The sequence below is a fragment of the Salvia miltiorrhiza genome, unplaced genomic scaffold (assembly GCF_028751815.1).
Source record: "Salvia miltiorrhiza cultivar Shanhuang (shh) unplaced genomic scaffold, IMPLAD_Smil_shh original_scaffold_306, whole genome shotgun sequence".
NCBI lineage: Eukaryota > Viridiplantae > Streptophyta > Magnoliopsida > Lamiales > Lamiaceae > Salvia > Salvia miltiorrhiza.
In genome coordinates this window covers 49,439-65,197 of record NW_026651525.1, presented here as the reverse complement: position 1 = coordinate 65,197, position 15,759 = coordinate 49,439, and the positions used below count along the sequence as shown (strand labels likewise).

Here is a 15,759-nt window from a genome sequence, read left to right as displayed (position 1 = left end):
GAAAAATTGCAGTAGGAAAAATTCCATGAGCCCATAAAGTAGGGTGTGGTTTTAGTGTTCCAAATGCAACAACCCTCTCACTCAAGAAGAAGAGTGGTTCCCCACCGCCAATCTTGCTATCAATGCCAACCAATGGAATGTACACTACAAAAAAAATTGAAATTAACTACGGAAAATTCCGTAGCTAAACCGTAGCAAAAAATGATTAACTACGGAAATTTCAAAATTTACCACGGAATGACAAGCGTCGCGATATGCTTGGTCGTACTGTTCACCTGTTACGGAATATTCAGTCGTTAAATTTAACTACGGTTTAATAACGGAATATACCGTCGTTATTTTACTTTTTCATTTTTGTAATTTTTTTACATTCCGTCATAAAACCGTAACCATAAACAGGTATTTTTTCTATTTTTTTTAAACTTCCGTAGTAAAACCGTAGCTATATATAGATTTCTTTTATATTTTTTAATAATCCGTAACAAAACCGTAGCTACATATAGGTATTTTTTCTATTTTTTTAAACTTCCGTAGTAAAACCGTAGCTATATATAGATTTCTTTTATATTTTTTTAATAATCCGTAACAAAACCGTAGCTACATATAGGTATTTTTTTATTTTTTTTAAACTTCCGTAGTAAAACCGTAGCTATATATAGATTTCTTTTTATATTTTTTTAATAATCCGTAGCAAAACCGTAGCTACATATAGGTATTTTTTTATTTTTTTTAACCTTCCGTAGTAAAACCGTAGCTATATATAGATTTCTTTTATATTTTTTTAATAATCCGTAGCAAAACCGTAGCTACATATAGGTATTTTTTTTATTTTTTTTAACCTTCCGTAGTAAAACTGTAGCTATATATAGATTTCTTTTATATTTTTTTAATAATCCGTAGCAAAACCGTAGCTACATATAGGTATTTTTTTATTTTTTTTAACCTTCCGTAGTAAAACCGTAGCTATATATAGATTTCTTTTATATTTTTTTAATAATCCGTAACAAAACCGTAGCTACATATAGGTATTTTTTGTAACCTTCCGTAGTAAAACCGTAGCTATATATAGATTTCTTTTATATTTTTTTAATAATCCGTAGCAAAACCGTAGCTACATATAGGTATTTTTTGTAACCTTCCGTAGTAAAACCGTAGCTATATATAGATTTCTTTTATATTTTTTTAATAATCCGTAGCAAAACCGTAGCTACATATAGGTATTTTTTATTTTTTTTAACTTTCCGTAGTAAAACCGTAGCTATATATAGATTTCTTTTATATTTTTTTAATAATCCGTAGCAAAACCGTAGCTACATACCGGCATTGTTTTTAGTATTCAGTAGTAAAACCGTAGCAATATATATACTTTTTATTTTTATTTTTTTAATATTTCACAATAAAACCTGTTTCTAATAAATACAAAATCAATGCAATATTTAAATTAATAATCATCTCAAAATCAAACTAATAAAATATCATAAAGGATACCTGTTAGTGTAATAAATTCATAAACATCTAAATAAAAATCTAATAACAATATATAATAAGTACAAAACATGTATTTAGGGTGGAGGCGAGGAACGGGAGGATGATTGGAAGAATTTCATAAGCTGAGAAATTTGTTGTTGCATTTCCAACTGCCTAGTCTCCATTTCTGCTTCTTTTCGTCGTCGCTCCTGCACCTCAGCCTCCATTTCTGCTTCTTTTCGTCGTCGCTCCTGCACCTCAGCCTGTAGAGTAGCTTGTAGAGTAGCCTCTCTCTGTTTATTCCCTGCCAACCAGGAATAGATGGAATCATTGAATTGGCATTCTTTTCCAACCTGCAGAAAATCATCTGGTTATGCCTTCAATTAACCTTAGCAGTAATACTAGTTATATTATTTGAAGCTAATTTAATTTTCAAGAAACATGTAAGTTAGTAGTAGCAACAGTACAGTACAGTAATGTGGTGGTGGTAGTAATAATTTGAGGTAAACTAGTTACATTTATACGGCAACTACAAGAGTAATTAGCAATTCTAGTAGCCCTTATCTGGGATAAGGGTTGATTTTAAGATTGATTTAAGATCCAAAATAGCATATTAGGATGATTAATTTTGGAAGGGATAAAATACGTTCTTTAGGGATACTTATGGGTGATTATTTGGAAAGATAGAAGCTCTATTTTAGGGATAACTATGACTGGTTTGATTAATTATATGAAAATTCAGATGGTTTTTATAAACTATGCTTGCACCTCTTGAGCTTCTTGAGAAGAACTTCAATATCTCATCAATTACTATTACCTGCAGAGAAGAAGAGTAATACAGAAGAAGTGTGAATATCAACCACAAGTTTATTAGTATTAAAAATTGAGACTGCACATGACTTATTTTACTTATTATTTGGTTACACTTTGCCTTCGCATGTGTTGTGTGCACATTATCTTTGCTTTCAAGTATGTGCGTGTCTCTTTATAAAGCTACCTGCTGCCTAGTTATTCAATAAATGGTGCAAATGCCAACATCAAAGGATCTACAGAGAACACGTCGTATACGAACTAAAAGAAAATGATCAAATGATAGCAGGAGATGGTTGAAGGAAGCGGCAGTCAGTGAGAAGAAATCGTGAACCAGGTGATGACAGCAAAATACCAGAATGTTTTTCGAGATATTATTAGGGAGCCAACACACAAAATGTGGAAATAATGAATGATTAGAGGATAACATGAGTTCTGAAGAGAAATATGCTCACCGGAAAAGAAAGATATAAAACAACAGTCCACTCAGACCAACTTAGAGGCGCCACCTGCACACAAAATTGGTGGAATGCAAGATCATGAAATAGCTCATTAATTCAACGTTGTAAATTCTTATTGTCTTCTAGTCTCAGTTTCAGAGATTCTAGACCAAAACAAGAATGAGGAAAGATGAGAAATTAAGTCATGAGAATGGGACTAAAGGCAGAGCCGATACATTGTTACAACGACCCTGACATAACCACAAAGAACTCACCGAATAAAAGCTGTATAATTTGCATAAACACTTCGGCACATTTCTTCAGCGGAAGCTCTTTTCAAATCAACAAGATATGAGCACAATTGTCTAATTTCCTGCCAAAAAAAGGCTCAAACTGTTATTTTCAGCACAAGCACCCATTTCCTAATGAAGCATGAAAGATCAAATTCAAAATTCGAGCATCGAGCTTAGCATGAAATAAAGTGTCAAGAATACAATGATGCAGATCTCTGAGAGTGAAATAGAGCTGTAATAAAAAGAAGAAAGGGAAGCCTAAAAAGAACCCTAGGAGATCAGTTGTGATGAATACTGCAAAGTGCAATTAAACTTGTGCATCAACCAAATATGATGCTGAGCAGTACAAGCAAATATCACGCCTATACATCAGACGACAATGTGCCAAATATCTCACATTACATCACCAAAAAAACTCAACTACAACACCAACACCATATACAAAAGCTCAAGGGGATCACATGTGACCTAAGTAATACTCTGTTGCCTCTACAAGGTAGCAGATTCAGTTAACGTTGTACTAATCGATGTTCACCAACAAAGATATCCTGCCCCACCGGAGACCTAAATGCCTAAATGCATCAACCCATTCACTTGTATTCATTGCCATGTTGCTATTCGAATTGCTATGCCAAGAAATTTAAAATATTACAAACCAAGAGGTTCATAACTAATGATTGGAAATTAACGATGGCCATATCTGTATCATAAATTACTTGCTAAATTAATGATATCAACTACATTTTTGTTGCTTTTCCGAATAAATCACAGAATTGAGACAAAATTTACCAAAAAACAAGTAGAGTAGTAGTTCACGAGCTTCATGAGCCCCAAAATTCATAAAATTTGATCAGATACAGATTGAAATTGAAATGAGGAAATCCAGACCTTCAGCAGCAACGGAAGGCGACGATGGGGAGAAGATGCAGAGATAGACGGCGGATATCGGAGCGGGCGGCGGGGAAGACGGCGGAGATCGAAGCGCGCGGCGGCGAGAACGACGGCGCGGGAGCTTATTTCAGAGATAGACGGCAAATGGGGCGTGAGCTGAAGAGAAGATGCAGAGAACTATTTAGATAAATATTAACGACTCTTTAACAACGGAAATCTAATTTAGAAAATAAAACAAAAAATTCAACATATTTTAACTACTATTTAGCTACGGAATATTAATTTTCATAAATAAAATTAAAAATTCAGTATATTTTAACGACTATTTAGCTACGGAATATAAATTTTAATAAATAAAATGAAAATTCAACATATTTCAACGACTATTTAGCTACGGAATATTAATTTTAATAAATAAAATGAAAAAATCAGTATATTTTAACGACTATTTAACTACGGATTATTAATTTAATAAATAAAATAAAAAAATCAGTATATTTTAACGACTATTTAACTACGGAATATTAATTTTCATAAATAAAATAAAAAAATTCAATATATTTTAACGACTATTTAACTACGGATGATTAATTTAATAAATAAAATAAAAAATTCCATATATTTTAACGACTATTTAGCTACGGAATATTAATTTTCATAAATAAAATAAAAAAATCAGTATATTTTAACGACTATTTAACTACGGATGATTAATTTAATAAATAAAATAAAAAATTCCATATATTTTAACGACTATTTAGCTACGGAATATTAATTTTCATAAATAAAATTAAAAATTCAGTATATTTTAACGACTATTTAGCTACGGAATATAAATTTTAATAAATAAAATGAAAATTCAACATATTTCAACGACTATTTAGCTACGGAATATTAATTTTAATAAATAAAATGAAAAAATCAGTATATTTTAACGACTATTTAACTACGGATTATTAATTTAATAAATAAAATAAAAAAAATCAGTATATTTTAACGACTATTTAACTACGGAATATTAATTTTCATAAATAAAATAAAAAATTCAGTATATTTTAACGACTATTTAACTACGGATGATTAATTTAATAAATAAAAAAAAATTCAATATATTTTAACGACTATTTAGCTACGGTTTAATAACTAAATATTTAAAATTAATTTAAAAAATCAAAATTAATATGTTTCCGTTGGTAATCCGTAGTTAATTAACTATGGAATAAATTCTGTAGTTAAATTCCGTAGCTAATCTGGCGTTTTTTTTGTAGTGGTACTTGTCTGTAAATACATTTAACATCAAAATTCTATCTTTATTCTACTTTTTCATCTTCTTGCTCATGTAGGCCCCACAAAACTGTAAGCCAATTTCAAGAATTCAAGTTTATCTTATGTTGAAGAAAGACTCTTCACACTCAAAGAGATTTGGAAAGAGCGTAATGGACTGCGCAATCAGCTGTTATTTTTCAGTCCAAAATATGTCTGTTCGCTACGGGCAGACATTTATAAGCCCATATTTGAAGGGCTTTTATTTTTATTTTTACTCTTTTGGTCTGATTTGGCCCAACTAATTGGATTTGTGAATTTGGGTCGGCCCATTAATCAGAAAGTTTAATTCTCACTTCTCAACTTGGCTTCCAACACAGAAGATACCAAATGAATTCTATTTTTGCTGACGTGAAAAATAACTCATGTTGACCTATTCTTTCTTTATTTATGCGTTTAACTTCCACTTTATCTTCAAGTGTCTGAAAATTCATTAAAATCAAATACAAGTATGAGTTATTTCCGGAACAACGGTAATATTTCTTGTGTCTAGGAAAGAAAAATAGGGCTCAATTTTTTTATCACATATTTTAATAAAATTAATAATATTTTTTATCTAATGAAGTATGTGAGCTCATGCTCGTGTATTAAAAGAAAAAGTACCATATTCATCGTGTACGCCAAAAATAATAATTATATTTCATTTGTTATGCACGGATGGAGTAGTTAGTAATACAAAATGGCGGGAATCCTCATTCCTAAAATCGAGAAAAGTTGATGTATAAGGTAAATAAAAAAATGAGAGTGATTTTTGGACACCAGGTGTCTTAGACACCTTCATAAAAAATTGATTTTTGCTTGATGTTTAATTTGACAGATTTTTTGTTATTTAGTGATTTGTTTAAAATATCATTTCCAAAAATATATTCAGCTGATTTTTTTTATTATTTTCAATTTTTATATAAAAAAATAGTGAACTTGAAAAAAAAAATAAAAAATAATACTAACAAAATCGATTGAATATATTTTTTTAAATAATATTTTAGACAAATCACTAAATAGCAAAAAATCGGTCAAATTAAACATCAAGAAAAAACTGATTTTTTATGAAGGTGTCTAAGACACCTGGTGTCCAAAAATCTTTTTAAGGAATTAGTTAACATCTTCAAATTCGGAAAACAAATTATTTTCGATTGATTTTGATGGCCTCTTCGGTGCAGTTGCGTGGATAAATGGAAGCTCGTAAATTAATTGATTGATACTCCATTACAGAATAAAGAGGTTGTCTTGTTCCAATATTGCTAGAAAATTCATAATCAATACAAGTAGACAAATACAACTCACTCACACCCATAGATGATCATTGCCAACTATGCAAATTTGTTGTTTTCAATTAAATACTATGAATATAAAGAGGCCCGCCGGAAAAATGGGTCGACGACCAAGACTTCAAAAATTAAAGATTAATATCTCTTTCCATGAATTGGATAATAAGGAGATAATAATGGTAATTTAATTTTCTTATTTTTTCCAAGAATTGGAAGATAAGGATATAATAACAGTAAAGTTTTATTTTTCTTTATAAATGATATTATTGTGTTAGATAGGATGTGTAGCTGACAATGTTTGTAACAATTTTAACATTTATGTTATTTAAATCATTAAATGTATTAAGTAATAGAGGATACATATTAGGGTCAAAACAGCCATATGTGCTTTAAATTCCATTCTTTTGATAAACACCATTTCTTTGGGTAAATTTTGAATTTTATTTTAAAAGAGTAGTGCTATTTGGACAAAATTTTTCCGGACAAAAAAAATATTATTTAAAAAAAAAAGAATTTATAAATTTTAGTTCAAGTTAAAAAAAAAGATTTAGTTAGTTTTATTGTTTTCTCAATATTGTAGTTTTTTCATAATTTTTTTATTTTCTATTATTTGTTTGGTAGTTTTTATACTTTAAAAATAATAAAAATTAAAAAATATATATTAAAAAATTACAGAAAACTTACAATATAGATAAATAAATAAAACTAGCTAAATTCTATTTTATTTTGAATCAAAAGTTTTAAATAAATTTATTTTATAAAATATTTAACCATATTTTGTCCCAACATATTTTGTCCAAATAGCATTATTCATTTTCAAACTATACATATAAAAGTGAGAAGTATCAGTATGATTTGCATCTAGTACTTAGATCTTCCATTCGTAATTAATTAACAAATTATATAATACTTCAATTGAGCTACAAGTGGATTTTGATACACTAGGGACTCCGACTTTAATTAATTGGTTGTAAGTTGTAATCCATTTATGAAAAGTGATAGTAACAACTTGCCATTACCATTCTATCTAGGGCTGGTAAACCAGTCGGTTCGGTTTTAACCGAACCGATTTACCGGTTAACCAGAACCGATTAAGGGTCATTTCCCTAACCGATAATCGAACCGGTTATTGGACCGGTTAACCGGTTAACCGGACCGGTTAATCGGTTAACCGATCAAACCGATTAATCCACGATTTCTCAATTTGTCCGAATTTAACCAGTTAATTCGGTTAATCGATTAACCGAATTAACCGGTTTTTATTTAAAAAAAATTCAAATTTGTAGAATGTGTTCAATAGGATTTGAATTCTTAACCTTTGAAAGAAAGAATAAGGTCTTATCCACTGCACCAACTCATAACTTATAATAATTTAGAACAAAATTTTTGTTATAGATACTTGAAATATTAATGTATTATTTAAATTAAAATATTAAAATATAAATTAATTAATTTAATGTAAAATAAACCGGTTAATCGGTTTAACCGGTTAACCGACCGGTTTAACCGATTAACCGATTAGTGATGAACACACTAACCGATAACCGAACCGAACCGGTAAAAACCGGTTATCGGTTAACCGAAAATCGGTTTTTTCGGTTCGGTTACGGTTAAAACCGATTAACCGGAACCATTTTACCACCCCTAATTCTATCACCAAAAAGAATCAACAAACTTATTTTTTTTTAGAATTATTAGCGTCTAAATACACGAACTTTTGATCCATTTTGATTTTTCTCACGAATTTTGAAAGTTGCCAAAAAATACATAAATTTTGATTTATTTTGTTTTTTTCCACAAACTTTGAGAATTGTCAAAAAATACAAGGACTTTGACTCATTTTATTTTTACCCACAAAATATATTGTTATAAAAAAATGATCTAAATAATTCTTCTATAATTAATTAACTAGCTTAATTAAGTTAGCTAATGATAGGTGACAATTATTCATGGGTGACATGATTTTTTTTTAATTTTAAAATTTATTTCATAATCAAAATGACGTCGTTTTGAAAAAAATTTAGTAAAAGAATTATTTGAATAATTGTTTATAACAATATACTATTTCGTGGAAAAAAATAAAATGAGCTAAAGTTTGTGTAAAATGAGTCAGAGTTCGTGTATTTTTTGATAACTTTCAAAGTTCGTAGAAAAAATTAAAATGAGTTCAAAATTCTAATATTTTATTTTTATTTTTTTTTTTAACCAAAAGGAGCTCGGCCCACTCATCCAACTTTTCTACTTAAATAAACTACAAAAAGTTCTTAATTCGTATTCCAATACAAATAGTTAGCAGTAAATAGTAGTAATCGACACTGGAAACTTACATAATTAAAAAATATCTCGTTTTGTTAGCCACATTTCTGCCATGCACCGATTAAATTAAACTTATAAAATAGTGAATAAGACGTACTAATATTGAGGAAGCTTGGTCCTTGGAAGTTGAAATAACGTCAGCTTCATTGAATACATGAATAAGGGATTAATACTTGTCTCATTACAATTACACATTTACAATTGTCTTATTACTTTGAGCGCGAAAATTAAAAAATATGTAAAAAATAAATTATGTGAATTGATAAAAATTATTTATAAATAATCTATTCGTTTATCACCATGCACAATAAAACATTGACAACTCGGACAAATAATTCTTCGACAATTAAAATTATTTAACAAAAGGTGATAATTAGGTGAAAGCTATCGCCAAAATACAAAAATTAAGAATAAGTAGTTAATCTACGAATGCGGCTATACCGATATCATAAAATTTAGCAAGACTAGATTTTAGTGCCAAAAAAAAAAACCAGTGACTTAAAAAGGAAAAAAATAAAGAAAAAAAATGAAAAGTATGGGTTGAAGATGGCTACTATAATAAGTAATGTATTGGTATAAAAGGAAAAGTGACATAAATGGAATTTGGGTGAATGTATAGATCTCCTCCATTCCATCTCATTCCTACCTGTACCTGCTGCTCTTCTGTTTATCATTGGACGCCAGTCAGTGCTCCACAGCTTTTTTCGACACTTCCTCTAATATATTATGTCTCCCCTTTAAATATATACGTATATTCCTCTATTCCCCGCTTTTCATCATCTCTCCTCGCTCCGCAGCCATGAGTCTCTTTGGCCTTGGCAGGTAACAATTCCCTCAAAAGGGACTTTCCCTGTCCGATTCTGATTTGTTGCTGCGTCAATATTCACGTCAGATCTGTGTTTCGTGTTTTGGATTTCTGATTTCTTGGTTAATTCTCTGTGTGTTGTTTCTTCACTCGATTGATTCATGTTCCTGTTCGGGGTTGATTTTTTGATTGAGAAAGGGGTGTGTTCGGCATGGAATTGAAGTTTGGAGTTTTGATGGTGTGGGAATGCTTTATTTGATAGTTGATTGCGGAGAAAGGGAATTAAAATTATATTTTTCAAGCTCCGTGGCGGGAATCTTATCTGATCAGCAAGCCCAATTATGTTTTCTAATTGTTTCTAAATCACAGTGATTATCTGCATTAGATGTTTCACTGTCTGCAATTGTTTATACGTTTGCAAAATCGAGTGAATGCTTATTAGGCTGCCATTTTTATACCGTAGCTTCATGATCTTGTGCATATACATATGTTTTCTGCAAGTATACACTCATATGTGGTACAGTGGTACCAACTCTAATGAATTTCAATAAGGAAGAGATGTAGCATCACGAAGTTATAGCATGCTTTTACTGCTACAACATTTGTATCTTCCTAATATGGAGTAGTTAAAATTACAGGACACATGCTTCATGATTAATGAAGATAAAAGAAATCCACTTTTAACGCAGATATCACTTTAATAACTTAGAAATAGTGTGTTTGTTTCTGTTTTTAGGAGGTCATCTAATTAATCTTCCTCTTTTGGACAGGAATCAAAGGACATTCCGGCCTAAGAAAAGTGCCCCATCAGGCAGTAAGGTGCATCTCTTGCTAACTAATATATATGGCGCCCTCCATGACTGTTCTGCTTCGTTGTCACTGTCTGTAGTGAACCTCTGTTTAATAAACCACATTGGCATATTTAGTATCATATTATTCGTTTGTTAATGTTTGCTTTCTGTGGTGAAATGATGCTACTTCATTCCCTTTTCTAACTAAGATATTATGTCAAGCATGCTTCATGTTTTGATTTCTTAAGGTTTTCAAAAAATTTACATCATGTAGTGGATAATGTTTTATACGGCCATTCTTTAATTTAGTTCACCAAGAGGGAAAAAAAAACTGATTTGAAACAGTAAGCATGAGGATATCATGTTATATCTTTTCCTTTTATGTTGTGGTCCATGTTCAAAATGAAGGAAATGTTCTTCCATTTTCCTTCTTGTCTTCATTATCCAAATCCCATTTCTGTCGCCTGATTAATCTATCATGGTTGAGATCCAGAGATGATAGGACTTTGATGGATTAGTTATACCTTGGTTATTTGTTTGAAGGTATTGATGGAGAATAGGAGTTCCTGTTACGTTTATCTGTCCGATTATTACCAGTGGCTGCATGCACAATGCATTTACCTGTTTTCATCATTAACTTCCATACTATTGATCACGAAATCTCTTACAATTACATGCTGCAGGGCGCACAGCTTAGACAGCATATTGATGCCACTTTAGGTAGTGGGAACTTGCGAGAAGCTGTAAGGCTACCTCCTGGTGAAGATTTTAATGAATGGCTAGCTGTTAACAGTAATCTCTCTCTCTCTCCCTCTCTGTTTTTAAGCATATTTTATAAGATATTCATACTGTTTAATTATTTCCTCATGGATTGCACATAATGCCACGAGCAGCTCAATTATATGACTTTTTTATGGACATCAGTATCGTGTGTAATAAAGTCATAAAAGGATAATAATATAACAATTTCTACATAATTAAAGAATTAACAGTTTCGTACTTCATTCTCTCATCTTCTTTCATTAGCTTCTCTGAGGATCTAAATTGAAAAAAGTTGCTTGTTTTTTCATCTTCAGCTGTAGATTTCTTCAACCAGGTGAATCTTCTCTACGGCACCCTCACAGAGTTCTGTACGCCAGAAAACTGCCCTACAATGTCTGCTGGCCCTAAGTATGTCTGGCTGACCACTGTTTCCTTGTGTTTATGTTTTGAGAAATAACCACAATATGAGTACTTTTTTGTCGTTTGAAACTATGAAAGAGAAGAATTTTTAAAAATTAACTCATTAGTCTGATGCTAGTGCAGTAGTGGATATAACCTGTAGTTAATTTCCAATTCATTTCTTGATAATTATGGCACCTTGTATACCCTAGGCATTTCATAGTGTTAAGAATGTTTGAATTCATCCTTACTCGCTATATGCTTGTGTCACAAAACCGATGGGTTAACCAAGAATAAAAATGTTATGTGTTTTCTATATTCCTGATATGTAGACAAACGTTTTTTCAGGTACGAGTATAGATGGGCAGATGGTGTAACAATTAAGAAACCTATTGAAGTTTCGGCTCCTAAATATGTTGAGTATTTGATGGACTGGATTGAAACGCAGTTGGATGATGAGTCCTTATTTCCTCAAAGGCTAGGTAATGACTATGTTTGGTTCAGTATCACCGCTGTTTACATGGGAAACCCTCAGATATAAAAAACACCTTCCTCTGTTCATAATTCATATCCACCAGCAGTTTGGTGAAAGTTTTTTCTATTTTGACAAATTTATTGGCTCAATACTGATGGAGGAACATTTGCAGGTGCACCATTTCCTACTAATTTCAGGGATGTTGTGAAGACTATATTCAAACGGCTATTCCGCGTATATGCTCATATATACCATTCACATTTTCAGAAGATTGTGAGTCTTAAGGAGGAAGCCCATCTAAATACTTGCTTCAAGCATTTTATCCTTTTTACATATGTAAGTTTTCTGCTACTTTGGATTTAACCAGTCATAGCCTTTCTTCAAGCTGAAATAACTGCAAGACTTTATAGTTTACTTTTTACATATGCAAGACTTTACATAATCGAGCATCGTTCACTAGCTTTAACTTTGAAGCTTATTTTGCAGGAATTTTCGCTGATAGACAAGAAGGAACTCGCTCCGCTACAAGAGCTCATTGAATCAATTGTCCCACATTAAAGCACGATTGCATATCGATCTTGATCTGGTTTTTACGTATGAAATAAGTGTGTTTATAGTTAGTTTCCTGGTAACTGATTTTGTTGTACCATCTTACTGTAACAAAGAACTCAACTGCTGGTATTCAGTATTCTTACCGTAACTTGTTCAAAATTAATGTTAAATGCCAAGACAGGTTTGTTTCTGTTATCTTTCTACTAATGTAACACACATTTCTACAAAAACAAGGTAATGTCAATGCCCTCCCTAATCTTCATCTGATACGAGGTATGTTTGGGAAAGGCTCCCGCCTCCCCTCCTCTGCGTCCTTGCTCTTCCCTTTGGGAGGAGTCGCGAAAACTGCGTCCCAGATCCTCAGCGTCTCATCGCCAGCAACGGAGGCGACTTTATATCCATCCGGGCTCTGCAACGGAGGCCGGGGTAAGGTCAGCTAACCACAACCCCAGAATGAAATAATATGTATAAGAAACATGATTAGTTCATCAATGAATACCTTAGCCATGCTAAGCACTCTAGAAGTGTGGCCTTCAAGCTCAGCCATCTTAACCATGGAAGGGTACCTCCAAAGAGTGAGCTGGTTGCTACTGAAGCCGTGCGCGCTGAGAAGCTCCCTCTCGTGCGAGCTCCACAGCAGCGAGCAGACCTGCGAGCCAGTGTCGACTGAGCTGAGGCATGCCCCGGTGTTGGTGTTCCAGAACCTGATGCGCTCGTCTCCCAGCCCCCCGCCAGAGGCGAGGAGGCCGCTCTGGAAGGGGGACCAGGAGAGAGCCTTGACCGCAGCAGAGTGGTCCTCGAAGCGATGGAGCCATTGGTCGGAAGAGGCGGACCAGATGTGGACTAGGTTGTCGTTGCCCCCGCTCGCTAACTGCCCCCCCGAGGGGCACCATCTCAGACCACACACCTCGTGGCTGTGCCCACGGTAGGTGCTCACGACGTGCGTTCGCACCCTCACGTCGTTGTTGATGATCAAACTGTCCATTCCTGAGCTTGTTAAGATGTGTTTGTTCCAATCAAGGGAACTCACCCTTAAATGATGCCCTCCTTGCAGTGTCCTCAACTGTAACCACAGCATAATCACTTGTTTTAGATATAGTGAAAAATGAATAATTTGATTGATGAAAGATGATCATTGAGCAACAAATGTATATACCTTTCGAATAACTGAAGTGTCCCAGATTTGGACATGGGAATTACTGAAGCCAACTGCAAGGTGCCTCCCATCTGGGGCCCACCTGACGCTCGTCACCGGCCCGGTTTCGTCGGCGGCGGAGAGAAGCTGAACGGTGGAGCCATCGGAGGCAGCCCACAGGTAGACCTCGTTTCTCAATGCGATGGCAATGACGTCAGCGCTGCCCCAATCCAACAAATCGAGATAGAAGTCATCTATGATATCAGGAGCATCCAAGATCCTCTCTGGAAACTGCTCATCAAAACAATCGGGATTCAGCAGGAATCAACAATTGCAAGCGCGAATTTATCAAACTTTTTTCAATTGACCTTATGAATTCGTCGTTTCTGCCTGATTGACTTTCTACGGCGGATAGGGGAAGAGGAGTGGGGGATGTTCTTCGAAGATGGGGGCGCCTTGTTCTTGAAAGCCAGAATTCTTGGTCGGTTGATGTTCAAGATCTCTGCGAGATGCTTCCTGTAGAGTGATTTTGATGGGGAACAGGGTTCGCCGCTTTCGCTTTTCACGGCGGCGCCTGTGAGCATGTACCGAGCGTAATCGAAATCCATGGCCGATCGATTTGGGATGAACCTGTCCAACTGAAATTTAACAAAACCAAAAAAAAAGTTACAGATTGAGATCATTAGGTTAACTTTATTTTGTGGCGCGAATGGCGTTTGATAAATTCAACTTCAAAACGAATCGAAATATGGAATCTTTTCAACAAATTTCACAGAAAGCAGATTAATTTTGAAAATCGTTAATGAAAGGACTTCAAGAAACTGTAACTCGTAAATTCATCGCCTGCTTACATTATCGCTTGAGTTTCTCTTTCGAAGCATTGAGAGAGAGAGAGAGAAAGAGAGAGAGGGCGCGTTAAAGGAGTTCGATGATGAAGAAAACGGATGCTTGTTTGAATTTTAACGGTTTTCGTTTTAATTGAATCGTTTAGGCTTAAAATTGGATATTTTGTTTTTATTGAAAGGAAAATTGATATTATGTTGATCACACAGAATTCCAACCTCGGACCCTGACTTATTAGTATAAATAACTTTTTGGGCGATTCATGGTTTCAGCCATTTTTCAGTAAGTTGTTAATTTAATTATGGATTTTAATTATCAATTGCATTTTGGTTAATTAATTTGTGAATATGGTCAAGATTGAGAAATATATCAAATCTCAATAGCATGCGTGTATATACTACCATAATTAGTGGTGAATGATGATTCACTCGAGTCAACTTTCATCTCTTCTCTCTGCTCATGTCACTTAACTTGGTTCAATTTGTGAATTGCACTAATATGCTAAAGTTATGGGAAAATCCAAAATATTCAAGAAATTGACTAATATTTCAAATTAATGTTGACTTTTTTCGTATGATATAAGCTGTGATTGCAAATGGCTTTAAAAAAATTAAAAAATCTCGAAGCTTTGTCCAAATTTTATATTTCAATTTATTCTTTAAATTTCTTTATTTGTCATGACAATAATAATTTAGCGTTACCAGTCAATTTAGGAACTCGATCATGCATATAACTAAACAAAAAGTATGCTATGTAAAAACTAAAATAATTCTTTTGTTGAGGTTAAGATGATGATTAATTGAGATGTGTTGGATATTCCGTTTGCATTAGTGAGAATTTATTGATCATGTCACTATTTTTTCTATTAAATAATGAATTTAGCCAATACTAACTAGTGTAGACCTCTCTAAATAAATAGACATAGTGCATTCATATAGGCAGGGTACAGGAAACAGAAGATAATTGAAATCTAGAGTTTTTCAGAGGATCTTGAATTTGAAATCTGTACTTTTTTTCTTTAAAACAATATAAACGGTTTTTGAAATAATAATAGACACTAATTAATTAGCCAATTAAATTATTGTTTTTTACAAATTTAACTTGAACTGCTTATTGAGAGGTGCCCCTGTTGCTATAGTAGACTTCAATTGCTAAACTCAATCCCTATTGGACCATGGATAATAGGACC

General features: G+C 33.0%; 2 protein-coding genes and 1 long non-coding RNA gene across 4 annotated transcripts; 1 reads left to right on the top strand and 2 right to left on the bottom strand.

The window, feature by feature from the left end:
* Positions 1 to 1,473: 1,473 nt before the first annotated feature.
* Positions 1,474 to 4,240, bottom strand: LOC131004056 (uncharacterized). The gene is made up of 5 exons (XR_009094890.1): positions 3,899 to 4,240; positions 2,993 to 3,090; positions 2,733 to 2,786; positions 2,236 to 2,284; positions 1,474 to 1,820 (listed from the first exon to the last, which is right to left on the bottom strand). It is a non-coding gene; the product is annotated as an uncharacterized LOC131004056 (long non-coding RNA).
* A 5,016-nt stretch (positions 4,241 to 9,256) lies between these two features.
* On the top strand, positions 9,257 to 12,787 carry LOC131004054 (MOB kinase activator-like 1A). Its single transcript, XM_057930637.1, has 7 exons — positions 9,257 to 9,630; positions 10,384 to 10,432; positions 11,088 to 11,196; positions 11,481 to 11,574; positions 11,914 to 12,047; positions 12,213 to 12,376; positions 12,527 to 12,787. Exons 1-7 carry the CDS (start codon positions 9,608 to 9,610, stop codon positions 12,596 to 12,598), a joined length of 645 nt encoding a protein of 214 aa, XP_057786620.1. The 5' UTR covers positions 9,257 to 9,607; the 3' UTR covers positions 12,599 to 12,787.
* On the bottom strand, positions 12,695 to 14,873 carry LOC131004053 (cell division cycle 20.2, cofactor of APC complex-like). Of its 2 annotated transcripts, XM_057930635.1 has the most exons (5): positions 14,579 to 14,873; positions 14,096 to 14,365; positions 13,749 to 14,018; positions 13,092 to 13,655; positions 12,695 to 13,001 (listed from the first exon to the last, which is right to left on the bottom strand). In XM_057930635.1, the coding sequence occupies exons 1-5, from the start codon at positions 14,606 to 14,608 to the stop codon at positions 12,852 to 12,854; spliced, it is 1,284 nt and encodes a 427-aa protein (XP_057786618.1). In that variant the 5' UTR covers positions 14,609 to 14,873; the 3' UTR covers positions 12,695 to 12,851. The 2 variants fall into 2 exon arrangements, with proteins under 2 accessions (XP_057786618.1, XP_057786619.1); XM_057930636.1 differs by having other exon boundaries at positions 14,096 to 14,601.
* Positions 14,874 to 15,759: the final 886 nt, after the last annotated feature.

Excerpts from the sequence above, each read along its gene's own strand:
- LOC131004054 (XM_057930637.1), top strand. The coding sequence starts at position 9,608 with ATGAGTCTCTTTGGCCTTGGCAG. Across the intron at positions 11,575-11,913 it reads ACAATGTCTGCTGGCCCTAA|GTACGAGTATAGATGGGCAG; the intron begins GTATGTCTGGCT and ends ACGTTTTTTCAG. Across the intron at positions 12,377-12,526 it reads ATTTTATCCTTTTTACATAT|GAATTTTCGCTGATAGACAA; the intron begins GTAAGTTTTCTG and ends CTTATTTTGCAG.
- LOC131004053 (XM_057930636.1), bottom strand. The coding sequence starts at position 14,410 with ATGATCTCAATCTGTAACTTTTTTTTTGGTTTTGTTAAATTTCAGTTG. Across the intron at positions 14,019-14,095 it reads AGAAACGACGAATTCATAAG|TTTCCAGAGAGGATCTTGGA; the intron begins GTCAATTGAAAA and ends TTTGATGAGCAG. Across the intron at positions 13,656-13,748 it reads ACACTTCAGTTATTCGAAAG|TTGAGGACACTGCAAGGAGG; the intron begins GTATATACATTT and ends CTGTGGTTACAG.